This window comes from Aquarana catesbeiana, linkage group LG01 (genome assembly GCF_042186555.1).
Source record: "Aquarana catesbeiana isolate 2022-GZ linkage group LG01, ASM4218655v1, whole genome shotgun sequence".
Classification (NCBI taxonomy): Eukaryota; Metazoa; Chordata; class Amphibia; order Anura; family Ranidae; genus Aquarana; species Aquarana catesbeiana.
In genome coordinates this window covers 19,874,523-19,902,480 of record NC_133324.1, presented here as the reverse complement: position 1 = coordinate 19,902,480, position 27,958 = coordinate 19,874,523, and the positions used below count along the sequence as shown (strand labels likewise).

General features: G+C 45.3%; 2 protein-coding genes across 2 annotated transcripts; one reads left to right on the top strand and one right to left on the bottom strand.

Annotated features, from left to right (window-relative positions):
- Positions 1–66: 66 nt before the first annotated feature.
- LOC141130502 (E3 ubiquitin/ISG15 ligase TRIM25-like) lies at positions 67–5,548 on the bottom strand. Its single transcript, XM_073618140.1, has one exon. The coding sequence runs from the start codon at positions 5,535–5,537 to the stop codon at positions 3,516–3,518; it is 2,022 nt and encodes a 673-aa protein (XP_073474241.1). The 5' UTR covers positions 5,538–5,548; the 3' UTR covers positions 67–3,515.
- Positions 5,017–27,748, top strand: LOC141130518 (putative N-acetyltransferase 8B). Its single transcript, XM_073618141.1, has 3 exons — positions 5,017–5,210; positions 24,050–24,173; positions 26,465–27,748. The coding sequence occupies exon 3, from the start codon at positions 26,477–26,479 to the stop codon at positions 27,137–27,139; it is 663 nt and encodes a 220-aa protein (XP_073474242.1). The 5' UTR covers positions 5,017–5,210; positions 24,050–24,173; positions 26,465–26,476; the 3' UTR covers positions 27,140–27,748.
- Positions 27,749–27,958: the final 210 nt, after the last annotated feature.

Here is a 27,958-nt window from a genome sequence, read left to right as displayed (position 1 = left end):
TAACCACACACACTGCATACCGCATACTGAGCATTAAAGTAGTTAATCATTTTTGATACATCAACATTTGTTTTATCATTTACAAGATTTATTATGTATAGAAAAATAACACTGACTTTAAAAGATATAAATCTCCACCACCTGTATATAAGATTACTATTGTCCAGATGTAGTCTGACACCTAGTGTTGGTTTAGGGTCACTACAATTGGTTTACTTCTGTGATTTGGTATCTCTCTTTCTGTTTAATGTTAGTAAATTCAGTCCTAGCTGGACCCCTCCCTGTTTTTTTTTTCCATGTTCCCTCAGTCAGTGTTAGTTCTTTGCAGAGATAGGGATTAAACAAAGTCATTGTCTTCCTATGCTTCACAAAACTGGATATCTTAACTGGATTTAAGTACAACCCGTGTGCTTCATTTAAAGTCCCAAACTCCCCCTCTATTATTCTACATTAACTGGATTTAAACCCTCGTTTTTATGTTTTTTTTAAAATAACAAACATATAATACAAACCTCCTTTGTGCAGTTGGTTTTGCACAGAGTGGCCCCCCGATCCTCCTCTTCTGGGGTCCCTCAGTGGGGCGCTCGTGGCTCCTCCTCTTCTGGAGTGCCCCCGTTGGAGAAGCGCTCTCCTACGGGACACAGACAGCAGGACTCAGCCCCGCCCCCATGTCATTGGATTTGATTGACAGCAGCGGGAGCCAACGGCTGTGCTGCTATCAATCTATCCAATCAGGACATGGGACACAGGCCCGGAGCTGGTGCGCTTGTTGCCGTTGTGGGAATTACGGGGCTCGGGGGGGCAGCTGCTGCATGAAAGGAGGTTTTTCACCTTAACGCATAGAATGCATTAAGGTTAAAAACCTTGAAGGTTTACAACCCCTTTAACGTCAATGTCTTACTGAAGGGTTAAAGTGTTAATAAACCCAGGAGCCTGCATTCACTATATCTGGTCCCCCCCAGAACACGAAAATACAATTATTTTAGTAAATATAAACCGCTAAATACCTTTTCTCATCAGCAGTCTTGTGACTTCCATCAGTGTCTTGTTAAAACTTGTAGGAGGAGTTTTCATTCTACTCTGACTGTCCTATGAGGCTGCAGGACCCCTGACCCTCTGTCTGGACAGTGCTGATTGGCCCTGTGCTGATCACATGCACTCTTCAAGGATAAAAAACAAAAAACAAAACAACACTCTAGCAATACACACCAGACTGAGCATGTGCAGAGTGCCCCCAATGCTCTGTCTTATCAGGAGATGGATTGGGGACAGTGGAAGAAGGGGAGGATCAGAGAAGACAGGATCAAACAGCCTTTTTTTTACACAATGCAGAGGATTAACCCCTTTAGGTTCCACAGTGAGTATAACAAGCATGCTTTACTGCACATACAGACTAATTATACTGTTGTGGGTTTAGTAACACTTTAACCACTTGCCAACCGCTGCATATACGTCGGCACAATGGCAGCGGTGGGCAAATGGACATCCCCTTTAATTGGCGGGGCTAGTGGGTGCATGCGCACCCGCCACTTACAGCGTGACCGTGCCCGCAGGCACAATGTCCGCCGGTGTCCCGCGATCGTGTCACGGAGAGGAAGAATAGGGAGATGTCTATGTAAACAAGGCATTTCCCCGTTCTGCCTAGTGACATGACAGGGATCTACTGCTCCCTGTCATCGGGGTCAGTGTTCGCTGTCATGTGAGTTGAAGCCCATCCCCCCCACAGTTAGAATCACTCCCTAGGACACACTTAACCCCTTGATCGCCCCCCTAGTGTTTAACCCCTTCACTGCCAGTGTCATTTGCATAGTAATCAGTGCATTTTTATAGCACTAATCGCTGTATAAATGACAATGGTCCCAAAATAGTTGCAAAAGTGTCCGATGTGTCTGCCACAATATGAAAGAAAAATTGCAGCTCAAAAAGCTCCAGACCCGTTGAAGATACCCGCCCTAATACGATCCTGCAGGTGCTGGCCCTGCTCCAATGTAAAAGAAAATTAAAAAATCCTGGACGGCCGCACGCCGCTAAAGGCATCTTTATTGAACAATTAAAATCCAAAAACAGTCATATCCTGTGCATAGAAAACAGGGAAAAACAGCTAAATAGTGTCCGCCATAATGTCGCAGTCACGATAAAAATCGCAGATCGCCGCCATTTAAAAAAAAAAAATAATAATAAAAATGCCATAAAACTATCCCCTATTTTGTAGACGCTATAACTTTTGCGCAAACCAATCAACATGCGCTTATTGCCATTTTTTTTACCAAAAATATGTAGAAGAAGAATACGTATCGGCCTGAACTGAGAAATAATTTTTTTTTTTATATATTTTTTGGGGATATTTGTTATAGCAAAAAGTACAAAATGTGTTTTGTTCCAAAATTGTTGCTCTTTTTTTGTTTATAGTGCAAAAAATAAAAACCGCAGAGGTGATCAAATACCACCAAAAAAAAAACTCCATTCGTGGGAAAAAAAAAAAGTATGTCAATTTTGTTTAGGTGCAACGTCACACGGCCGCGCAACTGTCAGTTTAAAGCGGCATAGTGCCGAATCGCAGGAAGGGGGTAAAATCTTCCGGGGTTGAATCAGTTAAGCTGCCTGTGGATGGTGCCAAGTCAGCGGGTGACCAACTTGTCCTGATGGACTTCATCAATGGAGGTATGTCAATACATAAAGCGGCATTTGAAACAGAACAAACAAGAATGACACTGGCTGTATAAATAGTGACAAATATTACAGTCAGTCACAATGAAAAGGTAGCAGAAATCTACAATAAATATATTTTTACATCCAAAAGAAACCTATGAGAATAGAAATGTAGATAACATTGCTTATATTAAAGCTGAAGGATCCAAGGCTGTCCTTCAAATCCTGGCTTCGTTACCTAGTCTGTCAATGACCCCAAACAAGCATAAAGTCATTAAAATCAGAACTCCTGAATCCTTGTTCTATGCCCGTAGACATACTATGTAATAGAGAGGATCAGGATGAAGAAGACAGGTCTGAATCCATCAGCTTTACAAACAGGTCAATGATGGTAGCTCCTGTCCACTGCTAGCTGAGTATTCCACCAATATCACCATCTCTGGGCAGACCTCTAATGCCCCGTACACATGATCGGACTTTCCGACAACAAAACCGCGGATTTTTTTTCCGACGGATGCTGGCTCAAACTTGTCTCCCATACACACGGTCACACAAATGTTGTCGGAAATTCCGAACGTCAAGAACGCGGTGACGTACAACACATACGACGAGCTGAGAAAAATTAAGTTCAATAGCCGGTGCGGTTCTTCTGCTTGATTCCGAGCATGCGTGGAACTTTTGTGCGTCGGACTTGTGTACACACGCTCGGAATTTCCGACAGCAAATTTTGTTGTCGGAAAATTTGAGAACCTGCTCTCAAACATTTGTTGGCGGAAAGTCCGACAGCAAATGTTCTATTGGACTTTCCGACAACAAGCTCACATCCAACATTTGTTGTGGGAAAGTCTGATCGTGTGTACGGAGCATTACACTGTGTTCCCCCCAGATATCTTTATACAACCTTCCAATACATATAACCCAGCATGGAGGGGCTCAGTGAAGGTGGTGGTGAAGGTGTGGAGGTGTCGGATCGGGACACACAGATCATAAAAGGAGATCCTCCCAGCCTCATAATCCAGATCTATCCTGACTATGTTACTGGAAACATTGCTGAATAATCGGATCCCCTTCCCATCATGTGTTGCTAAGTACTGATTATTCCATAACCTCTCCAAACACCAGGACTTGCTATTATAGCCCATCCCTGACTGAGGCCATCCCCTCCTGTCCATACTGGGGTAACACATCCCAACTCTCCAGTACTCTGCCCCCCTGACATCTACATCCCAGAAATGTTGCCCAGAGGAGAAACTCTGCCTGCTTAACACCTGAGGATACTGAAATCTGTTTGCTGTTTCTGGACGGTTTTGTCCGTCTTCTGACCAGGTTGCAGTTTTCCCATCATCTGATATATGAAGATCATTACCAGCAGTGTTTACATCCAGTAATGAGTCTGTAAACCCCGACAGCCCTGATGGTTGATGTACAACCCCAATATTTGGTCCTCCAGCCTGCCAGTGTGAGTGTTGTACAGTAGAGGCTGGTTGGTGGTGTTGCCTGGATGGTCCATCTTGTTGGTGGTATGGTCTGGATGGTTCATCTGGTTGGTGGTATGGTCTGGATGGTTCATCTGGTTGGTGGTATGGTCTAGATGGTCCATCTTGTTGGTGGTATGGTCTGGATGGTCCATCTTGTTGGTGGTATGGTCTGGATGGTCCACCTGGTTGGTGGTATGGTCTGGACGGCCTATCTGTTTGGTGGGGTGGTCTGGATGGTTCAGCTGATTTGTGATGTGGCCTGGATGGTTCGGCAGCATTGTGAGCCTTTTTCTTTGGACTAGAATGTGGATAGACATGTGTGCCTGTACATGTTTGTACATTTACCCCAGACATTATATCAGATAAACCCGTCTGTAATGTGTGTGAGATCCCCGCCACATCCAGATCTTCTCCATCCTGGAGTTTATCACATCTCTCATCTCCATCCTCAGGATCACATAGGTTACCTGTGTCTGAATTCTGTAAGAAACTCACTGGGTCAGTCATGTTACACAGATTCTTAATGTGAGCCATCTTCTTGGACAGCTCATCCTTCTTTTTTTCCAGCTGCCCAATCACATCAGACAATGAAAGGCAGACCCGCTCTGTCTGCCCGCAGACCTCACTAAGGACTCTCTTCTCCAGGTCTTCCAGCTGTCTCCTGAGATCTCTGAACAGGGTAGTAATGCGCTCTATTTCATCATCTGCTTTTCCTTGTACTTTTCTCCTCTGTTCCTGCAGTCTCTGGACTCCGTTCCCAGTCTCCTCTGTTTTTCTCATTAGATTTGGCAGAACATTTCTCAATGTCTTCTTCTTCATCTCAAAGGCCACATCCAGAGACTCCACCTGGTGTCCCCGATGTTCTCCAACCAAAGAGCAGGACACACAGATACAGGTGGAGTCCTCAGTGCAGTAATACTTCAGTAGTTCCTTATGAATGGAGCATTTCCTGCTCTCCCAGGAAGTGTTGGGGTCACATAAGACATGTTCTGTTGATGTGCTGTGGACTCTCAGGTGATTGTCACACAGAGAAGCTTCACAATGCAGACAGGATTTAACAGCGGGTACAGGAGTGTGAATACAGTAAGTACAGAAGACCCCAGTGTCCTCCTGATCTGGATGGGTAGACTGGAAATTCTCCACTATATTACGCAGTTTCAGGTTCCTCTGAAGTGCAGGACGTTTCCTGAACCTTTGTTGACATTCAGGGCAGGAATAATCTCCAGACCCCTTCTGTGTAGCCAGCACACGATCAATACACTCCCGGCAGAAATTGTGTCCACAATTCAGTGTTACAGGGTCTGTATAAAAGTCCAGACAGATGGAACATTCCAACTCTTTCTTCAGATAAGCAGACGCCATTGCCGACAGCAGAAGAGAGAAATGAAACTGAAAGTATCTGACACTCATTAACCAGTCTGACTGCTTTTTTTACATTCATACGTAGGGGGAGGTTGAGACTCATATTCATAGGGGGAGGTTGAGACTTGTATTCATGGGGGGGGGGGGGGGGGTGATACTCATATTCATAGGAGTAGGATGAGACACGTACTCATTGGGGGAGGTTCAGACTTGTAAGGAGAAGGTAGAGACTTGTACTCATAGTGGGGAGGTTAAGACTCATATTCATAGGGAGAGGTTAAGACTCATATTCATAGGGAAAGGCTGAGACTCATATTCATAGGAGGAGGATGAGACACATACACATTGGGGGAAGTTCAGACTTGTATTCATAAAGAGAAGGTACAGACTCATACTCATAGGGGGGAGGTTGAGACTCGTATTCATAGGGGGAGGTTGAGACAAGTATTCATAGGGGGAGGTTTAGACTCGTACTTGTAGGAATCCTTATACGGAAGGACACAAATGTATATACATACAGTGAGGATAGAAAGTATTCAGACCCCCTTAAATTTTTCACTTTTTGTTATATTGCAGCCATTTGCTAAAATCATTTAAGTTCATTTTTTTCCTCATTAATGTACACACAGCACCCCATATTGACAGAAAAACACAGAATTGTTGACATTTTTGCAGATTTATTAAAAAAGAAAAACTGAAATATCACATGGTCCTAAGTATTCAGACCCTTTGCTCAGTATTTAGTAGAAGCCCCCTTTTGATCTAATACAGCCATGAGTCTTTTTGGGAAAGAGGCAACAAGTTTTTCACACCTGGATTTGGGGATCCTCTGCCATTCCTCCTTGCAGATCCTCTCCAGTTCTGTCAGGTTGGATGGTAAACATTGGTGGACAGCAATTTTTAGGTCACTCCAGAGATGCTCAATTGGGTTTAAGTCAGACCTCTGGCTGGGCCATTCAAGAACAGTCACAGAGTTGTTGTGAAGCCACTCCTTCATTATTTTAGCTGTGTGCTTAGGGTCATTGTCTTGTTGGAAGGTAAACCTTCGGCCCAGTCTGTGGTCCTGAGCACTCTGGAGAAGGTTTTTGTCCAGGATATCCCTGTACTTGGCCGCATTCATCTTTCCCTCGATTGCAACCAGTCGTCCTGTCCCTGCAGCTGAAAAACACCCCCACAGCATGATGCTGCCACCACCATGCTTCACTGTTGGGACTGTATTGGACAGGCGATGAGCAGTGCCTGGTTTTCTCCACACATACCGCTTAGAATTAAGGCCAAAAAGTTCTCTCGGTCTCATCAGACCAGAGAATCTTATTTCTCACCATCTTGGAGTCCTTCAGGTGTTTTTTAGCAAACTCCATGCAGGCTTTCATGTGTCTTGTACTGAGGAGAGGCTTCCGTCGAGCCACTCTGCCATAAAGCCCCGACTGGTGGAGGGCTGCAGTGATAGTTGACTTTTTTACAACTTTCTCCCATCTCCCGACTGCATCTCTGGAGCTCAGCCACAGTGATCTTTGGGTTCTTCTTTACCTCTCTCACCAAGGCTCTTCTCCCCCGATAGCTCAGTTTGGTCGGACGGCCAGCTCTAGGAAGGGTTCTGGTCGTCCCAAACGTCTTCCATTTAAGGATTATGGAGGCCACGGTGCTCTTAGGAACCTTAAGTGCAGCAGAAATTTTTTTGTAACCTTGGCCAGATCTGTGCCTTGCCACAATTCTGTCTCTGAGCTCTTCAGGCAGTTCCTTTACCTCATGATTCTCATTTGCTCTGACATGCTGGACTCAAATGAAGGCGTAGAACCAACTCAAGGATGATCAGAAGAAATGGACAACACCTGAGTTAAATATATGAGTGTCACGGCAAAGGGTCTGAATACTTAGGATGGGGTGATGTGTGTACATTAATGAGGAAAAAAAAATGAACTTAAATGATTTTAGCAAATGGCTGCAATATAACAAAGAGTGAAAAATTTAAGAGGGTCTGGATACTTTCCATCCCCACTGTATAGTATATATAGTCGTGGCCCTATGACTGAGAGAGATGTGGATCACATAAACACGTGACAAGACTTACAACATAAATAGACTTGAAGTATGCCTTGGTGGTCTGGTCAGTATGTGTCGGTAAAATTCCATTCTCTCACTGATCAGTCAACTCTGGTCATGTTGATTAGAAGACAGATTTATTACAAATGTATCGATACACAGGGGTGAGCTCTGTTCACAGCAAGGAATTTCAGCAGAGTCACACAGGAACCCTTTTACACATGTCATTTTATAACAGTATTTGGCAAGCTACCATTGGCTAAGGCACACTGGTGACTCATGGTGCATCGTCAGCTTTATTGTCAAAAACAGTGCCCTTTCACAATATGGCCTAATATGGTAAACTTTTGCTAGTTCTTTTAAGTATGGTTCAAGGTGTTAGTCGGAAATAAGCAGGTTGCATAAAAAATAAGTCAGCACCATTTTAGCTAGGAAAAAAGCATATAAGGAACAAGGCAAGTATCAATATCACTTGTAATTCTTTGCATATTTCTTATCATTCCCTCCTCTGATATCTATATGTGCTTCCTCAATTTATTACTTCAATGAGGGTCCGTTCCACAACTGGGTTTTCAGACCTTAGCAAGTCCTTGACCTTGGCAAGTCCAGTCCATTTCCCAAACCAATCTTCAAGCCAATTTGTGAATGGATCATCAGTACCTGAGTTTTCCGCTAATTCATTCGATAAAGCTGTCAATCCTTCGAGGGCTCTAGTCACGGTTCCTCCAGGAGCTGTAATGTTAGAAATAAAAAGTGAACCACATACTGTACTACCAAACATTTTACAGACCCCTCCTCTTTCTGCTAGGACCATATCTAATGCCATCCTATTCTGCCATGCCGTCAGAGAGGTAGGGGCTAATTGCTCTGTCAATCTCTTAACTGCATCCCTGGTGTAGTTTACAAACCTTTGTTGGTTATAATATATATATATATATATATATATATATATATATATATATATATATATAGTTAATCCAGTCAACATTTTTTTTGTTTACTGTCACCCACCAGAGAAGAGACTCAAATCCAGCTGCCACTTGATTCCTAGCTTTGAACTCGCTCGGCACTCCACGCGGAACCCCAATCTCATCTATATAGATCTGGGTCAAAAGACCCCGCAGGAGAGGTGTCCCTTCTGCTCCTCCTGTGACCCGTCTTCCAAGGGGACTCTGGCGGTAAGCGCAGAGGCATTGCCAGCTGTACCAGGGCACAATCCCCTCGAGAATTGGCTGGGATGCTCGCTCTGAGCCTCTTGTCTCCGCATAACCACCAGACGTCCGCCCTCTGGGTGTCGTGCTCAACCCAGTTGTCACCCTCTCCCTTTACTATTTTGTTAATCCTCTCCATGCAGTAGTCATCCGGTAAAGACCCCAAATTTTTGCCACTCTCATTCCCCGGAAGTGCAAAACAAGTAAAGTTGTCAGGGTATGCCGTGACAGCAGGGGGTATCTGAGGTCTCTGAACCTGGGGAAACAACAAACTTAATGTATGACAGGGAGTGTTGGAGTCAGGTTTGTATGTTTCTTGATATAGCTTTAGCATACACCCTAACCCATCTGGATCTATATTGTTATTTAAGGGAAAAAGCACTGTAGCCAGCTGGGGTCTGGCCCCTGCACAGACCAAGCAGTTCTCTTTTTTTTTTAGGATGTTAGCAGTATAGATTAACCATTTAAGCCATTCATTCTTATCCTGGTATCCTGTTTCTAATGTTATAGCTTCTTCCACTGTGAGATTGGTGAATCTCACTGTGGATCCTAATACCTTTAATTTAAGTCGGTCCTCATTATCGAATTCTTTCTTCTTGTTTGTCTCATTCTTTGGTTTGACTTCAAGAAAGAATTTTCCCAAAGGGTCAGTTCCTGATATCCAAGCTCCTATACGATATAACCTCTGATCTTCTAGTTTTGGGTCCTTCAGGGAAATCAATAATATATTACAATTCTTTGATTCTGTACAGGGAGAGTGGTCCGCTTTAGTTATGGTTAATCTATTCTTTAAATCTCCTGCTGCTGGGATCTCATATCCCCAATCCTGCTGCAGTTGTCCACATGACTGAATCCCAAATAGTACACCTGGTAGTTCCAGCCAGGTAGCACACGTATTTATCTGCCCAGGTCAGTTTACTTGCTTCTACCTTATCTCCACAATCTGTCATCTGGCAGAAATCCACCTATATAGTACTGGTGGTTCCTTCAACAAAGGTGAGGTTCAATGCTCTTCCTGTCTCTTCCCAATTGATTGGTTCCACTATCCTCCTGTGTCTCCTACCTCCCCGTATAGAGGCCTCTCCTAGAGTCACCAATACTCCCACAAGGAACAAAATCCCTACCATCCTATCTGAAGTGAGGGGGGCCTATATAGGGCCTTTTCTTCACCAAGGTTGAGACAAGCAGACCTTTTATCTGCCTCCCTTTGTATTTGGACTTTCCCCCTCCTTCAGTCTTTCTGTCCCTACTCTGCCTATATTTACCTTTTTACAGTGGGATTGGTGAATCCAGATAGTCCTTTCAGCAATTCTTACTGCAGTGGGAGTAGTAAGGAGTACTTGATATGGCCCGTCCCACTTAGGGGAGTGCCAATGCTTCTTTTTGATCACCTTGATGAGCACCCGATTTGTACTTTGTCTTCTCCTATGGGCTCTCCTTCTGGAATGGAACACTCTTGGTTAATTTGTTTCTGTTTTAATAACCTTGACATGTATTCTGCTAAGGTTCTCTCCCCTTCCTCTGTGTGGGTTTCATTTGGTAATAAAGGTATTTTATAAGGTCTACCATACATCATTTCAAATGGACTCAGCCCCTCTTTAGTGGGGGTGATGTGCATGCTTAAAATAGCTAGTGGGAGACAGTACATCCAATTTTTCCCTGTCTCTTCCATAGCCTTTTTTAGCTTGCTCTTTAATATCCCATTATGTCTTTCTACTAGCCCTGCTGACTGAGGGTGATATGCACAGTCGTTCTTTTACTTCTATACCCATCACTTCTGTTAGGTGTTTTATAGTCTGATTTACAAAATGTGGACCATTATCGCTATAAATCTTCTCTGGTATCCCAAATTGTGAAATGATATCTTTTAGTAAGGCTTTGGATACTGTTAAGGCGTCAGCACTTCCTGTGGGGAATATCTCTACCCATGTGGTCAATGCATCAATGATTTCCAAACAATATTTCTTCCTTTTCACATTTGTCTAATTCAATAAAATCCATGCAAATGTGTTGGAATGGATATTGCGGTGTGGGGAACTTCCCTTTTTGTGGTCTTATGCCTCCCTGAGCATTGTGTCTTGCACGTATAATGCATTGAGAACCAAAAGTTTTTTTTAGTAGTTTGTGAAGCCATAGGCTGTACATACCTTATTTAACATCTCAGTCATCCCCCTGTTTGACACATGAGTTACTCCATGTGTCAATACTGCTGCATACCTAAATAAGGATTTTGACAATACCAGCTTTCCTTCAGGTGATGTCTAGATGTTATCTATTATTGTACAACCGATATTGTTTCTCCCCAGGGGATACATTCTGCTGTATATCAGTAAGGACTGTATGATCTATCTCTATGATTTCCTGTTCTGTCATATGTCACTTCTGCATATCCAGTTACACTTGTGCCATCTGGATTTTTCGTACTGGAGCCATCAACAAAAAGTGTCATGTCAGGATTAGATAACGGTACTTTCCGATATTGTTAAGTGAGGTTGTCTCAAAAGTATTGTCCTACAGGAAAGGTGTCGTGCTGGGCTCAACTGTATGGACCAACGGGGCGCGGTCAGTATTGAATACCCAGAAATCCAAGCTCTACAAAAATTTGTCATGCCCAAAAAAAACATCATTTGTTTCTTTGTTTCTGGCTTCGGCACCTGGTGGAGGGCTCAAATTCTCTCCTCATCCAGGTGTCGACCTTCTTTTGAGATATTATACCCTAAGTATTTGACCTGCTGTTGCCACAACTGGAGTTTAGTTTTATTTACCTCATGCCCTTGATATAACTGCCTGGTTAACAGCTTGTAAATCCTGTACCATTCTATTGCAGGGGCTATACCCTCCTCTGCTTCCTTCTTAAGGGGGTATCTCCTTCATCACCTTGCACAAAAACTTTACTTTCCCATTTTTTTTTTCATCACTTTCAAATACTTCTCAGAATGCTTAACATATTGCAAAACATCTAAAACTGATGCAGTTCAGTAAGTAACCAAGTTTTTAACAATGTAATCCTTATGATCCTGTTTTAATCCATTAACAAAAGCTATCTTTAGCTGTTGTTGATATGCACCATTCACATCCTCAGCTTCGGGGAGCCCAGAGAACACTTTAAAAACTTCTCGTAGTTTATTTAGATAATCACTGACACTTTCCTTGTCTTCCTTTACAGTCATATTAATCTTTTGCCAGTCAGTTCGTTATACCCATCGGAGATTGCATCTCTGATAGAAGGCAGTCAATCTGTCTGTCAAATCTTTGCTATCAAGGGCCAGTGGTTCCCCTCTTTGTTGAGGGGGCACTGTGGCTACACAGGGGTCCCAATTTCCCTTTACTGATGCCCAATCTGATCCTAGAACCCTCCTTAACCACTTAAGGACCGCCTCACGCCGATTTACGTCGGCAAAGCGGCACGGGCAGACAAAATCACGTACATGTACGTGATTTGCCTCCCGCGGGTGGGGGGTCCGATCGGACCCCCCCCGGTGCCCGAGGCGGTCCCGTTCTGTTCCCCGGCGATCGGAGATGAGGGGGAGGCCATCCGTTCGTGGCCCCCCCCTCGCGATCGCCGCCGGCCAATGGGAACACTCCTTTGCTGCTGTATGCTAAACAGCAGCAAAGGAAATGATGTCATCTCCCCTCGGCTCGGTAGTTTCCGTTCCGGCCCGAGGGGAGAAGACATCACTGTGAGTGCACAACACTACACACACACAGTAGAACATGCCAGGCATACAAAACACCCCAATCCCCCCCCCGATCCCCCCCCAATCACCCCCCCCCCTGTCACAAACTGACACCAAGCAGGTTTTTTTTTTTTTTTTTTTCTGATTACTGCATTGGTGTCAGTTTGTGACAGTTACAGTGTTGGGACAGTTAGTATTACCCCCCTTTAGGTATAGGATACCCCCCTAACCCCCCCTAATAAAGTTTTAACCCCTTGATCACCCCCTGTCACCAGTGTCACTAAGCGATCATTTTTCTGATCGCTGTATTAGTGTCACTGGTGACGCTAGTTAGGGACGTAAATATTTAGGTTCGCCGTCAGCGTTTTATAGCGTCAGGGACCCCCATATACTACCGAATAAATGTTTTAACCCCTTGATTGCCCCCTAGTTAACCCTTTCACCACTGATCACCGTATAACCGTTACGGGTGACGCAGGTTAGTTCGTTTATTTTTTATAGTGTCAGGGCACCCGCCGTTTATTACCGAATACAGGTTTAGCCCCCTGATCGCCCGGCGGTGATATGCGTCGCCCCAGGCAGCGTCAGATTAGCGCCAGTACCGCTAACACCACGCACGCGCCTCCCTTAGTGGTATAGTATCTGAACGCATCAATATCTGATCCGATCAGATCTATACTAGCGTCCCCAGCAGTTTAGGGTTCCCAAAAACGCAGTGTTAGCGGGATCAGCCCAGATACCTGCTAGCACCTGCGTTTTGCCCCTCCGCCCGGCCCAGCCCGGCCCAGCCCACCCAAGTGCAGTATCGATCGATCACTGTCCCTTACAAAACACTAAACCCAGATACCTGCTAGCACCTGCGTTTTGCCCCTCCGCCCGGCCCAGCCCAGCCCACCCAAGTGCAGTATCGATCAATAACTGTCACTTACAAAACACTAAACGCATAACTGCAGCGTTCGCAGAGTCAGGCCTGATCCCTGCGATCACTAACAGTTTTTTTGGTAGCGTTTTGGTGAACTGGCAAGCACCAGTGGCCTAGTACACCCCGGTCGTAGTCAAACCAGCACTGCAGCAACACTTGGTGACGTGGCGAGTCCCATAAGTGCAGTTCAAGCTGGTGTGGTGGCAAGCACAAGTAGTGTCCCGCTGCCACCAAAAAGACAAACACAGGCCCGTCGTGCCCATAGTGCCCTTCCTGCTGCATTCGCCAATCCTAATTGGGAACCCACCACTTCTGCAGCGCCCGTACTTCCCCCATTCACATCCCCAACCAAATGCAGTCGGCTGCATGAGAGGCATTTTCTTTATGTCCTCCCGAGTACCCCTACCCAACGAGCCCCCCAAAAAAGATGTCGTGTCTGCAGCAAGCGCGGATATAGGCGTGACACCCGCTATTATTGTCCCTCCTGTCCTGACAATCCTGGTCTTTGCATTGGTGAATGTTTTGAACGCTACCATTCACTAGTTGAGTATTAGCGTAGGGTACAGCATTGCACAGACTAGGCACACTTTCACAGGGTCTCCCAAGATGCCATCGCATTTTGTGAGACCCGAACCTGGAACCGGTTACAGTTACAAAAAAAGTGTCAAAAAAAATATATATATAAAATAAAAAAAAATAGTTGTCGATTTTAAAGCATGTCATGTTTGGTATCCATGTACTCGGCCTAAGATCATCTTTTTTATTTCATCAAACATTTGGGCAATATAGTGTGTTTTAGTGCATTAAAATTTAAAAAAGTGTGTTTTTTTTCCCCAAAAAATGCGTTTGAAAAATCGCTGCGCAAATATTGTGTGAAAAAAAAAAATGAAACACCCACCATTTTAATCTGTAGGGCATTTGCTTTAAAAAAATATATAATGTTTGGGGGTTCAAAGTAATTTTTTTGCAAAAAAAAATAACTTTTTCATGTAAACAATAAGTGTCAGAAAGGGCTTTGTCTTCAAGTGGTTAGAAGAGTGGGTGATGTGTGACATAAGCTTCTAAATGTTGTGCATAAAATGCCAGGACAGTTCAAAACCCCCCCAAATGACCCCATTTTGGAAAGTAGACACCCCAAGCTATTTGCTGAGAGGCATGTCGAGTCCATGGAATATTTTATATTGCGACACAAGTTGCGGGAAAGAGACAAATTTTTTTTTTTTTTTGCACAAAGTTGTCACTAAATGATATATTGCTCAAACATGCCATGGGAATATGTGAAATTACACCCAAAAATACATTCTGTTGCTTCTCCTGAGTACGGGGATACCACATGTGTGAGACTTTTTGGGAGCCTAGCCGCGCACGGGACCCCGAAAACCAAGCACCGCCTTCAGGCTTTCTAAGGGCGTGAATTTTTGATTTCACTCTTCACTGCCTATCACAGTTTCGGAGGCCATGGAATGCCCAGGTGGCACAAACCCCCCCCAAATGACCCCATTTTGGAAAGTAGACACCCCAAGCTATTTGATGAGAGGTATAGTGAGTATTTTGCAGACCTCACTTTTTGTCACAAAGTTTTGAAAATTGAAAAAAGAAAAAAAAAAAAAAGTTTTTTCTTGTCTTTCTTCATTTTCAAAAACAAATGAGAGCTGCAAAATACTCACCATGCCTCTCAGCAAATAGCTTTGGGTGTCTACTTTCCAAAATGGGGTCATTTGGGGGGGTTTTGTGCCACCTGGGCATTCCATGGCCTCCGAAACTGTGATAGGCAGTGAAGAGTGAAATCAAAAATTTTCACCCTTAGAAATCCTGAAGGCGGTAATTGGATTTCGGGGCCCCGTACGCGGCTAGGCTCCCAAAAAGTCCCACACATGTGGTATCCCCATACTCAGGAGAAGCAGATAAATGTATTTTGGGGTGTAATTTCACATATGCCCATGGCCTGTGTGAGCAATATATCATTTAGTGACAACTTTATGCAAAAAAAAAAAAAAAGTGTCACTTTCCCACAACTTGTGTCAAAATATAAAATATTCCATGGACTCAATATGCCTCTCAGCAAATAGCTTGGGGTGTCTACTTTCCAAAATGGGGTCATTTTGGGGGGTTTTGTGCCACCTGGGCATTCCATGGCCTCCGAAACTGTGATAGGTAGTGAGGAGTAAAATCAAAAATTGACACCCTTAGAAATCCTGAAGGCAGTGATTGGTTTTCGGGGCCCCGTACGCGGCTAAGCTCCCAAAAAGTCCCACACATGTGGTATCCCCATACTCAGGAGAAGCAGCTGAATGTATTTTGGGGTGCAATTCCACATAGGCCCATGGCCTGTGTGAGCAATATATCATTTAGTGACAACTTTTTGTAAATATTTTTTTTTTTTTTGTCATTATTCAATCACTTGGGACAAAAAAAATAAATATTCAATGGGTTCAACATGCCTCTCAGCAATTTCCTTGGGGTGTCTACTTTCCAAAATGGGGTCATTTGGGGGGGTTTTGTACTGCCCTGCCATTTTAGCACCTCAAGAAATGACATAGGCAGTCATAAACTAAAAGCTGTGTAAATTACAGAAAATGTACCCTAGTTTGTAGACGCTATAACTTTTGCGTAAACCAATAAATATACGCTTATTGACATTTTTTTTACCAAAGACATGTGGCCGAATACATTTTTGCCTAAATGTATGACTAAAATTTAGTTTATTGGATTTTTTTTATAACAAAAAGTAGAAAATATCATTTTTTTTCAAAATTTTCGGTCTTTTTCCATTTATAGCGCAAAAAATAAAAACCGCAGAGGTGATCAAATACCATCAAAAGAAAGCTCTATTTGTGGGAAGAAAAGGACGCAAATTTCGTTTGGGTACAGCATTGCATGACCGCGCAATTAGCAGTTAAAGCGACGCAGTGCCAAATTGGAAAAAGACCTCTGGTCCTTAGGCAGCATAATGGTCCGGAGCTCAAGTGGTTAAGGCCCTTTCCACTTCGACCCCGTTAAGCCTATAACTGTTCCTCAGACCTTCCATATTTTCAATGATTTCTGGGGCCCCAAACTTAGGATGTTTAATATGCTCGGTAGCCTTCTGCACGTCACTCTCAGTCCATGGTTTAAAAACAGTCATAGTTAGGGGCTGACCGTTTTGTCTGCCTCTTTGTCCACTAGGGGCAGTTGGGCTTGGCATTTCTTTTTTGTTCTCCTTCCTTCTACTCTAATTCTAACGTGCTCAAACCAGTATTCCGCCATTTCTAATCTTTTACTTCTTTTTTTTTTTTTTTTTTCTGTCTTTAGGTCCTAACAATTTAAGCTTATCCACCAACTCCTGACACCCTTTCACAGTTAGTTTACCATTGAATCCCAACTTCCTTTCCCACTTAGCACAATATTTAACAGATTTTGGTTATTTGCTATGCATACATTTCTTATCTCCTTCTAATGGGGAAACTATTCCCCATGTCTCTATTTTTTTTCCTTGAGTTTAGAATACAAGACTGGTAATTCTACTCTCGAACTTTGCCAGAATCTATATAAAACAGCAAACAAAGTCTAAACTCTCCAAACAGGAAATAAACATATATATGTGAGTGAGTCCAGTTTTTTTTTTTTTTTTAACCACAAGTTTGCAGCCAGACAGATCATAAAGCAGGCCTTTTATCAACCTGTAAACCACCAGACTAGCAACCCTTGGATCACAGAAAAGCAAAAATATCAAGTTAGCAGTTATGTTAAACATGAGGAGGAAAGAGTGAGAGTTAGCCTCATGATTTAACAAATGCAGTACAGTGCCGGCATACTTAATAAAAACCCAAATCACCTCAAGTAGAAGAGAAAAGAAAAGAAAAGAAGAGAAAAGAAAAAAAATCTGTCTTACCTTTCACAGACTCGGAGGACCAGGGCTGGACTGGGACAAAAATTTGGCCCTGGACTTCACCCAGAGCAGCCCACTTTAATTTTGCAAACATGCACAAAGACAGTATATAAAACTATACGCAGTTGCTCGATATGAATACTTATTGAGTTTGGGATGGATTTGAGGGAAGCGGTGCGGCCTTTGTATGGGCCATCAGAGCGACCTGGGGGAAAATTGACACCTTGCCCCTCAGTAGGGTGACCATATTTCCAGACTGCCATTCAGGGACAATTTTGCCAAGGACCAGGGGGGGAGGTAGTCTCAGGGTTGACGGGGAATTTAGCGGTGGGGGTGATTTGTCGGGTAAATGGCTGGTGCTGAAAACATCCTGACACCATGCTTAATATGGTGTCAGGATGATCAAATCACATTATTTCTATTACTACATTGTAATACATAATGAAATAGTTCAACTCACCAGAATGCAGAATCAGTGGGAACCATTGCTTGTTACCAGATGAAGCATGTCATTTGCCACCGCCACCAGATGCAGCGTGTCACTTTCCACCATCGCCTGCCACCAGATGCTGCATATCACTTGCCACCACATGCAGTGTGTCACATGCCACGTCAGAGAGAGAGAGAGAGAGAGAGAGAGAGAGAGAGAGAGAGAGAGAGAGAGAGAGAGAGAGAGAGAGAGAGAGAGAAAGTGGAAGGGGCAGAGAGAGAGAGAGGGGGGGCAGGCAGAGAGAGAGGGGGGGGCAGGCAGAGAGAGAGGGGGGTGGAAAGAGAGAGAGAGGGGGGAGAGAGGGAGAGGCAAATAGAGAGAGAGAAGAGGACATGCAGAGAGAGGGGGGACAGGGAGAGAGAGAGGGGGGACAGGGAGAGAGAGAGAGAGGGGACAGGGAGGGAGGGAGGGAGAGAGTGAGAGAGAGAGAGAGAGAGGACAGGGAGAGAGAGGGAGGGGGACAGAGAGAGAGAGAGAGAGAGAAAGAGAGGGGAGGGGGGGCAGGGAGAGAGAGAGAGAGAGAGAAAGAGAGGGGGACATGGAGAGAGAGGGGGAGGGGGATAGGCAGAGAGAGAGGGGGACAGGGAGAGAGAGGGAGGGGGACAGAGAGAGAGGGGGGAACAGGGAGAGAGAGGGGGGCAGGGAGAAAGAGAGAGAGGGGGGCAGGGAGAGAGAGGGGGGCAGGGAGAGAGAGAGAGAGAGGGAGAGAGAGAGGGGTGAACAGGGAGAGAGAGGGGGAACAGGGGGAGAGAGAGAGGGGAACAGGGGGAGAGAGAGAGGGGAACAGGGAGAGGGAGGGGGAACAGGGAGAGAGAGGGGAGGGGGCAGAGAGAGGGGTCCGGGTCTGGTCAGTGACAGTGCTCAGCTCACTCACTTGAATGGTGCAGGAGGGGCTTTAATGTGGCTGTTGACTACTTGTTTAATCTTCCCGCTCCTCTTGCTCTTCATCGATGTAACGCACAGGCAGGGAGAGAGGGGCGGGAAGCAGTGTGTCACAAGCTGGCTCATTTACAGCTGAACATAGCAGTGTGCGAACCCCCTCTTCTAGGGCAGCTGTACCTAGTCGCTGCCTACACACTGACACCAGGGATGTTCCGGAGGATGCAGCGGCCGTCGGAGGACTTCTGTCCCCGCCCACCAGCGTGACCTTTCAGACGCCTATTGCAGCAGCAGAGCCTATCGGCTCTGTGCAACAGGTGGTGGGCGGACCGGAAACAGAAACAGTGATACACTGAAGCACTATCCCGACCCAGTCCACTCCTGAATTGCCGCCCCGGTCCCATGGTAGGGCCAGCCCTGGGCAGTGCAGCAGTGCTCAAAATAATGGCTGTGCGGGCTGCGCATCCATTATTTTGACAGGCTGTCAGTGATACTGGCCCACTGAGCCATCGGCCCACCGGGAAACTCCCGGTAGTCCCGATGGCCAGTACATGCCTGCGGAGGACTGAATCAGAAGTCCAGGAGTAGAAGTCAGGTGTGGATCCCGGAACCGACCAGCCTCTTTTTACCACTTAATTTGAGTGGGAGGACCTAGGTCTCGGCGAGAGGGAGTCTGATACTCACCGATATTTTGGACGGAATCGTTCGATCCACCACCTAATCCTTACTTCCGGCACGAAAGGACCATGATGTCGGTAAAATTCCATTCTCTCACTGATCAGTCAACTCAGGTCATGTTGATTAGAAGACAGGTTTATTACAAATGTATCGATACACAGGGGTGAGCTCTGTTCACAGCAAGGAATTTCAGCAGAGTCACACAGGAACCCTTTTACACATGTCATTTTATAACAGTATTTGGCAAGCTACCATTGGCTAAGGCACACTGGTGACTCATGGTGCATCCTCAGCTTTATTGTCAAAAACAGTGCCCTTTCACAATATGGCCTAATATGGTAAACTTTTGCTAGTTCTTTTAAGTATGGTTCAAGGCGTTAGTCCGAAATAAGCAGGTTGCATAAACAATAAGTCAGCGCCATTTGTGCTAGGAAAAAAGCATATAAGGAACAAGGCAAATATCGATATCACTTGTAATTCTTTGCATATTTCTTATCAGTATGCCAAGAAAAGGGGGCATACCCAAGGTAAGTAATGAAGAAGGATGTGCTGAGAAGTGCCCTGAAAAAGGGCGGGAGGGTTTCGCACACTGGAACCCGACAAAGAACATGGGCGAGTGGGCTGCTTAAATACCCTCCTGGCTCCTCCCATAAATTCAGGCCACCATACTGGCCTTCTTATTTATGGTTGTGGCCCTATGACTGAGAGACTGGATCACATAAACACGCGACAAGGCTTACAACATAAATAGACCTGAAGTGTGCCTTGGTGGTCTGGTCGGTATATGCCAAGAAAAGGCAAAACACTCAGATAGGGGAATAACTCTTTATTGATTCTTGTGGTTATTGAGCCAGACTTCCACCAGCCTAGTTTCTTGATTACGTGGTCTGGTGAGGCTGCTCCAAACTAGGAGGAATGTCCAGAGAACTGATTGGGGTTGAAGCCCAAGTTGCTTAGGAGGATCCTGACATGATTGATAATCTGGCTGCCACTCAGAGGGCTGGTTAGAAAGGGTAGCAATGAGCTACCATCAGATTGGCTGGGTAGATGGGACAGTAGTCGGTCGAGCATCATCACTGGGCACCAGGAGTTGTTAGTCTAAAACAGGGCCAGTTTGTTGCATTTTGCAGACTGTGAGATGATGGGTGTAATGGTTCGGAAAGGGAGTCAGGTGGCGTCGGAGGAGTGTCTGACTGCCGGAGGCAATGACGGTAAATTCACTAGGTCATAGGAAACCGTAGAAGGCCTGGTAGATGGCCCGCTTGGATGACTAGGCTGGGCAAAGCCCCAAACGGAGAATGAGTAAGGATTTCAGACATGTCCCTGCAGCGGGCACTTGTGATAGGTAGGCGTTTGCCACCGACTATGGGTTGGTGCTTCATTATGCCCCAGAGGAGGGACTTGACTGCATGAGCTGAGAATACTGATAGTATTGTGAGAAAGGGCCATCTGCGTGTGGCAATACGATATAAAGGCTAGGACGTGTCCAGTGGCGTGCGATCCACGCCTCGTGCTGAATATGGTAGTAGTAGGAAAGTCACATATGGGCCCCGGAAATGACAAATCTCTGCTCCGACGTACGTTTCACCATACTGGCGTCATCAGGAAGTCCAAATAAAATTAATAGGTTAACGATATGCTTCTTGTAGAACCACACCCATTTTAAATGAATGCCCTTCTCTAATTGAAGTGCATGCTCCACCTACAGCGGCTTTCTAGACACACAGAAAAGGTGTCCCTAAACGTTTTTGAATTGCTGGCAACTATGATAATGTACAGGAGGTGGAGCTGGAGGTGGGTGAGCAGGTGGAAAGGATGGACTTTAGGTGAAGAGATGGACTTTGTTTGTTAATGTTTACACCAGAGCTTATAATAGAGTTATGACAGTACTGTATTTTATGACTTCAGCTATAGAGGTTCTCCTTCTAAAAATACTGGTTGCCTGCCTGTCATGCTGATCCTCCGGCCTCATTACCAGGGCTGGACTGGGACAAAAATTTGGCCCTGGACTTCATCCAGATAGGCCTACTTTAATTTTGCAAACACACACAAAAACAGTATCCTGTGAACCTGCGCAAGAGTCATCACGGCCCGGCTATCCACACAGCAGGACCACGCAAACCCAGAGGGAAGACCGGGTGAAGGGGGAAGCCCCCCGGCAGCAGTGACAGCACGCTGCTGGAGGGCTTCACTTCTCTGGGTAGTGTGATCCCACTTCCTTCCGCCTTTCACAAGTGGGATCACACTACCCAGGGTTTTTTTTTTCTTGCACTGGGACACTTTAGTCTTACTGCTTTGATTGCATATTTTGCACAGTTTTTTTTTTTCTCTGCACATTCAAAGAGACTAATTTGCACATTTTTTTGCACTCTTTATGCACTTTACAACCATGGGTAGGGATGGGCTTTATGTTCGGGTCGAACATGAGCTGTTCGCCGAATAGCGAACAATTTGGGGTGTTCGCGGCAAATTCGAAAGCTGCGGCACACCCTTTAAAAGTCTATGGGAGAAATCAAAAGTGCTAATTTTAAAGGTTAATATGCAAGTTATTGTCATAAAAAGTGTTTGGGGACCCTGGGTCCTGCCCCAGGGGACATGGATCAATGCAAAAAAAATGTTTAAAAATGGCCGTTTTTTCGGGAGCAGTGATTTTAACCACTTGCTTACTGGGCACTTAAACCCCCCTCCTATCCAGACCAATTTTCAGCTTTCAGCGCTGATGCACTTTGAATGACAATTGCGCGGTCATACAACACTGTACCCAAATGAAATTTTTATCATTTTTTCACCACAAATAGAGCTTTCTTTTGGTGGTATTTGATCACCTGTGCAGTTTTTACTTTTTGTTAAAAAAATGTAAAAAACTGAATTTAAAAAAAAAAAAAAAAAAATTATTTTTTTATATTTTGTTTTAAAAAATTTAAAACGGGTCATTTTTCTCCTTCATTGATGTACGCTGATGAGGCGGCAGTGATGGGCACTGATAGCCGGCAGTGATGGGCAGCACTGCCAGGTGGCACTGATTGGCACTACAGGTGGGCATTGATAGGTGGCACTTGTTGGCATTGATAGGTGGCACTGTTAGGTGACACTGTGGGCACTGAGGGCTCTTTTATTTGGCACTAGTAGATGGCACTGATGAGGCAGATGTGCCTCTTCCATCCCAGCCGGTGATCGGCTTTTTTTTTCTACTCACGCTGTCAGCGAGAGTAAAAAAAAAAAAAAACGATTACCGATCTTTTGTTTACATCATGTGATCAGCTGTCATTGGCTGACAGCTGATCACATGGTAAGGGGCCGGGACCGGCCCCTTACTCGGATCGGTGATCAGCCGAGTCTCAGTGACTCGGTGATCACAGCGCGCCTGGCGCGCGCAGGGAGCGTGCACAGGGGAGGCCGTCATATGACAGCCTCCCGGGAATTCAGGTCCGCACTGTGGCCGTCATTCGGCCATAGCGCGGACGTCAGGTGGTTAATAATGCTTAAACTGAAACAATAAAAGTGTAATATTCCTTTAAATTTCGTACCTGGGGGGGGGGGGGTGTCTATAGTATGCCTGTAAAGTGGTGCATGTTTCCCATATTTAGAACAGTCCGAGAGCAAAACAACATTTCTAAAGGAAAAAAGTCATTTACAAGTACTTGCGGCTATAATGAATTGTCGGTCCCGGCAATACACATAAAAGTTCATTGATAAAAACGGCATGGGATTTCCCCACAGGGGAACCCTGAACCAAAATTAAAAAAAAAAAAAAATGCGTGGGGGTCCCCCCAAATTCCATACCAGGCCCTTCAGGTCTGGTATGGATATTAAGGGGAACCCCGCGCCAAAATTTAAAAAAAAAATGGCGTAGGGGTCCCCCTCTAAATCCATACCAGACCCTTCAGGGGTGTGTTAGAACTGTGAATGAATATTCGCTTTCCTAACACTGAACCGCCTCTCCGCCAATCAGGTGCTCGGGTTTGTTACCCATCACCTAATTAGCTGAAATGACAGGTGCTGTGATTGGACGCCTATCAGTCGTTCAATCGCCTATAGGGGAGGACAGGAGGAGAGGACGGGAGAAGACGCATGGAGGACACCGCTTGTCGCTGTCACCCGCTGCCCCACTGTCTCCCTCGTCCACTCTGGGGACCTTTCTGCCTATCAGCTGCTCTCAGGGCGTCACACAGGCGGCTCTGGCTTAAACTCACAGCGACCATTACTGCTGAAGGTTGCGGGAGATAGGCGAAGAGCTGTCGGAGAGGAGGGGGGGCGGGGGAAATTGAGCCGTGACGGAAAAGGACGGGCGCGGGCCAGAGGTGGAACGAAGATGTGTGCAGTGTCGGGAAAGAGCCGAGTGGGGGGGGGAGCCGAGCTGCGCTGAGCCCGGCAGTACATCGGTGCTCAAATTAACACTGAAACCGGCCCACTGAGCCATCGGCCCACCGGGAAAATCCCGGTACATCCCCGCTCGTTACCATGAGTCATTAGCACAGAACACATATACAGATCAGGAGGTCTCCCTGGCTTTCTGATCTGAGCACTTGTTACAGGGCATATACTGTATATTACTTTGTATTGCTTATTATACCATTAATACACATAACAGCCAGGCAATCAGCAATTTTTGAAAGGGGGATCAGCAAGATAATTTTTTTTCTCATGATAGGTTTACTTACAAAAAGCTCTCTTGTAGTGCCTCTTTATGTCGGGAGGTATGCTTTTCTTAACATAAAACTACAAATAGTGACCAATGAACTGGCACTGCCAGTAACTGAGTCCCTTAATGATTTACTATATTTGATCAAAGGTAAATGCGATCCATACAGTGATGAGGAGGAAGAAGAGTCAGTGGAGCCGGAGAAAATTACAGGATATTCGAAGGACGCACTTCCAAAGGGAATCACATCGACTGTCCCCAGGATCCCTCCGAGGTCTGTCAACACACAAAGATCCACCATTACACATGATTGGCCAATCTAAAGATTGATTTAAGTACATGTAAACTCTAATTGAATGCAAGTAGTCTGACATGCTGTGTGTCTTTCTAAACAAAGGGCCAGTTTACTGTTTTTCCAGACTTTAGGGGGGCCAGAGTGTGACCAGCGGGAGTAGAAAATGTCCTGGCATTAGTGGGGTTAAACAATGCCCCGTCCTTAGTATTAGGAGGAGAAATAGTGCCCCATTATTGTTATCAGTGGGAGGAATAGTGCCCCATCATTGGTATAAGTGGGGTTATAGTGCCCCATTGTTGGTATCAGTGGGAGGAATAGTGCCCATTATTGGTGTCAGTGGGAGGAATAGTGCCCCATTATTGGTGTCAGTGGGAGGAATAGTGCCCATTATTGGTGTCAGTGGGAGGAATAGTGCCCCATTATTGGTGTCAGTGGGAGGAATAGTGCCCCATTATTGGTGTCAGTGGGAGGAATAGTGCCCCATCACTTACCTACTCTATGTAATAGTTTTGCACAGAGCAGCCTGGATCCTGCTCTTCTTGGGTCCCACACCGGTGCTCCTCCCTCCTGCAGTGGTAAGTGATCCAGAGATGAGAAGTCAGGGGTAATCGAGCCAGAGGTGAGAGTTCGGTGGTAAGCGACCAGAGGTGAGAGGTCAGGAGTAATCAAGCCAGGAGTGAGAGATCAGTGGTACGGCGAGCCAGAGGTGAGAGATCAAGCGAACCAGAGCTCAAAGCACACCCTTAAAGTGATTATTTTTATAGGAAAAAAAAAAAAACAAGCCTTTGCAAACATGTTATACTTACCTCCTCTGTGTAATGGTTTTGCACAGAGCAGCCCAGATCCTCCTCTTCTCGGGTCCCTCTTCTGCTCTCCTGGCCCCTCCCTCCTGTTTAGTGCTCCCACAGCAAGCAGCTTGTTATGGGGGCACCCGAGCTGAGTCACAGCTCCCTGTGTCCATTCAGACATGGAGCCCCGGCCCCGCCCCCTCTCCCCCCTGATTGGCCGGTGACTTTGGCTGAGGCACAGCAGTGGCGCCATTGGCTCCTGATGCTGTCAATCAATCAAGAAGCAGAATCTTAGAAGGCTGAGACATTCATGGATATCGCTGGAACAAGATGGACCTCAAGTAAGTATTAGGGGGGCTGAGGGGCTGCTGCACACAGAAGGCTTAATGCATAGAATGCATTAGGATTTAAAAAAAACTGCTTTAAGCGCACTTTTTTTGTGTTTGTGTTTTCACATTCACCTTTTTTTTTCACTCAATGGTTTTGGCTTTTTTTCGCACCCCCATGGGTTAAAGAAACAAAAACAATGTACTAGCCACCAATTGGCCTCCCTGGACAATTGGAAGGGACAAGAGAAGGTCCAGAGCGATATTAAAAAATTGTTTTTTTTTTAATACCAAACATGTTATACTTACTTGCTCTGTGTAATGGTTTTGCACAGAGCAGCCCGGATCCTCCCCTTCTCAGGTCCCACGCCGGTGCTCCTGGCCCCTCCCTCCTGCTGGCTACACCCACAGGAAGCAGCTTGCTCTGAGGGCACCCAAGCAGGCGTGCTCCTGGGCCACGGCTCTGTGTGTCCATGCACACGCGGAGCTGCAGCACGGCCCCGCCCCGTCTGATTGTCTCAGTGGCTGTAATTGACAGCAGAGGGAGCCAATGGCTCCCGCTGCTGCCAAAAGTCAGTCAGGAGTGCCAGTTCCCGGAGAGGCAAGTCTCTCATGGACATCGCTGGATGGAGAGAGGGCTCATGGAAGTAATAGGGGAGGCTGGGGCTCCTGCACACAGAAGGTTTTTTACCTTCATGCATAGAATGCATGAAGGTAAAAAAAAAAAATATGTTTTCTTTTTTTGGCACCACCGTGGATTTAAAAAAAAAAAAATAAAAAAAAAAAAACAAATTATAATGCATTAGCCACCAATTGGCCTCTCTGGACAATTGGAAGGCACAAGAGAAGGGCCAGAGCATAACTTCAGAAGATATGGCAACAGTTCAAAAATTGGCATTTTTTTTGAATTACTCTTCCAAGATCATCCAAGGATGGACACTGGTCATTGGTTATACAGTACATGGTGCCTCCATAACTGGGAAAGCTGAGGTCAAAGGTTCACTTGAAGGGAAACAGAGTCTAGTTAGAATAAAATCATTATGTTCTACATAGACATGCTAGAATCAATTGTTCCCTCATTAACAACCAGTTAAAATGATCCAAACAAATCTTCATAACACACCAAAACATCTTCACTTTCTATCTTCATAAACAGGGAGGTAACGACATGTCAGATTACCACATCCGTCTCTATAAAGACTCAGATTACGATATGGTGAGGGACCTCTTTGTTCGTGGGATTACAGAACCTTACCCCGTGTCCTTCTGTCGTACATTCAGCCTTCCACGAGTTTGGATCCTCCTTCTTGCCGTGTTCCTCCTTGCCCTGATGACCACAGGCTCTTCTACAGTCTCGTGTATAGTGGTGACCACGGTCATACTTGCCTTGTTGCTCATGAACCGAGATGTATTCTTTTCCTATGCTAGGGAATGCCTGGCTGGTGACATGTCGGATATCAGGAAAAATTATCTTCAGCGGGATGGTTGCTGCTTTTGGGTGGCAGAGTCAGGAGGAGAAATTGTGGGCATAGTGGGGGCTGCCCCATTTCCCCATCCTGGCGGACAGAACCAAGTGGAGCTCAAAAGGCTGTCGGTTCCCAAGAAACATCGGGGCAGAGGCATCGGCAAGGCTTTGTGTAAAACAGTGATTGAATTTGCACAGAAGTCTGGATATCAGGCCATAGTCTTGGAGTCCTCAGTGTTTCGGATGGATTCTTTGCACCTGTACAAGAGCCTGGGCTTCAGGATAACTGGCACCTACCATCAAAATCACTATTTCAAAAAATTTATAGACTACATTGATATTTCACTCCAGTATGATCTTTCATAAAATGCTATGCTTCACCACTGTCATGTTGCCTAGGATTTCATCCCCTCTATTCCTTTCAATTAATCAAGTCTACTGCATTTGGAAAATGTCTCTGAAGCACAACCATGGCTTTTCTTGTCCCAAGTGCCTCCCGAAATGGTCTTTTCACTTCTCTTTACTTCATTCCATGTTGGACATACAGAATACATAAGACATTGCATACTATATGCCCTCATCCTTATAAGGCAGTATAACATAGAGAACTGATGACATGGTCTTTTTTTAGTGATATATAGAGAAAAGCGAAAACACTGATATAAAAAGAACAACATTTTATTGTTTGACATCTTCCCACCGGGCCAGGCGGGACTTTACTCCTTCAGGAGTGGACGTCATAGGACTTCCTCTCAGAAGGCACCTGCCACGCAGTGGCACAGTCTGTGACCGGCTGTGCCCACCAGATACAGCTGGTGACTAGTCACTATACCAGCCCGCTGCCGCTAACCCTAGAATTAGTACCCCTAGGAGGGGTGGAGACAATTTTAGGATTGTATGCAAATGAGAAATAAATGGATTTTTAAAACAGCTTACCTGTAAAATCCTTTTCTTGGAGTACATCACGGGACACAGAGCACCATAATAATGACTATGTGGGTTATACGCTTACCTTTAGGTGATTGGACACTGGCAACCAATAGTAAGACGGTTCCTCCCATATAACCCCTCCCACACCGGAAAGACCTCAGTTTTGTAGCAAGCAATGACGATCCCAGAAAGAGGGGAGGGACCTCTGTGTCCCGTGATGTACTCCAAGAAAAGGATTTTACAGGTAAGCTGTTT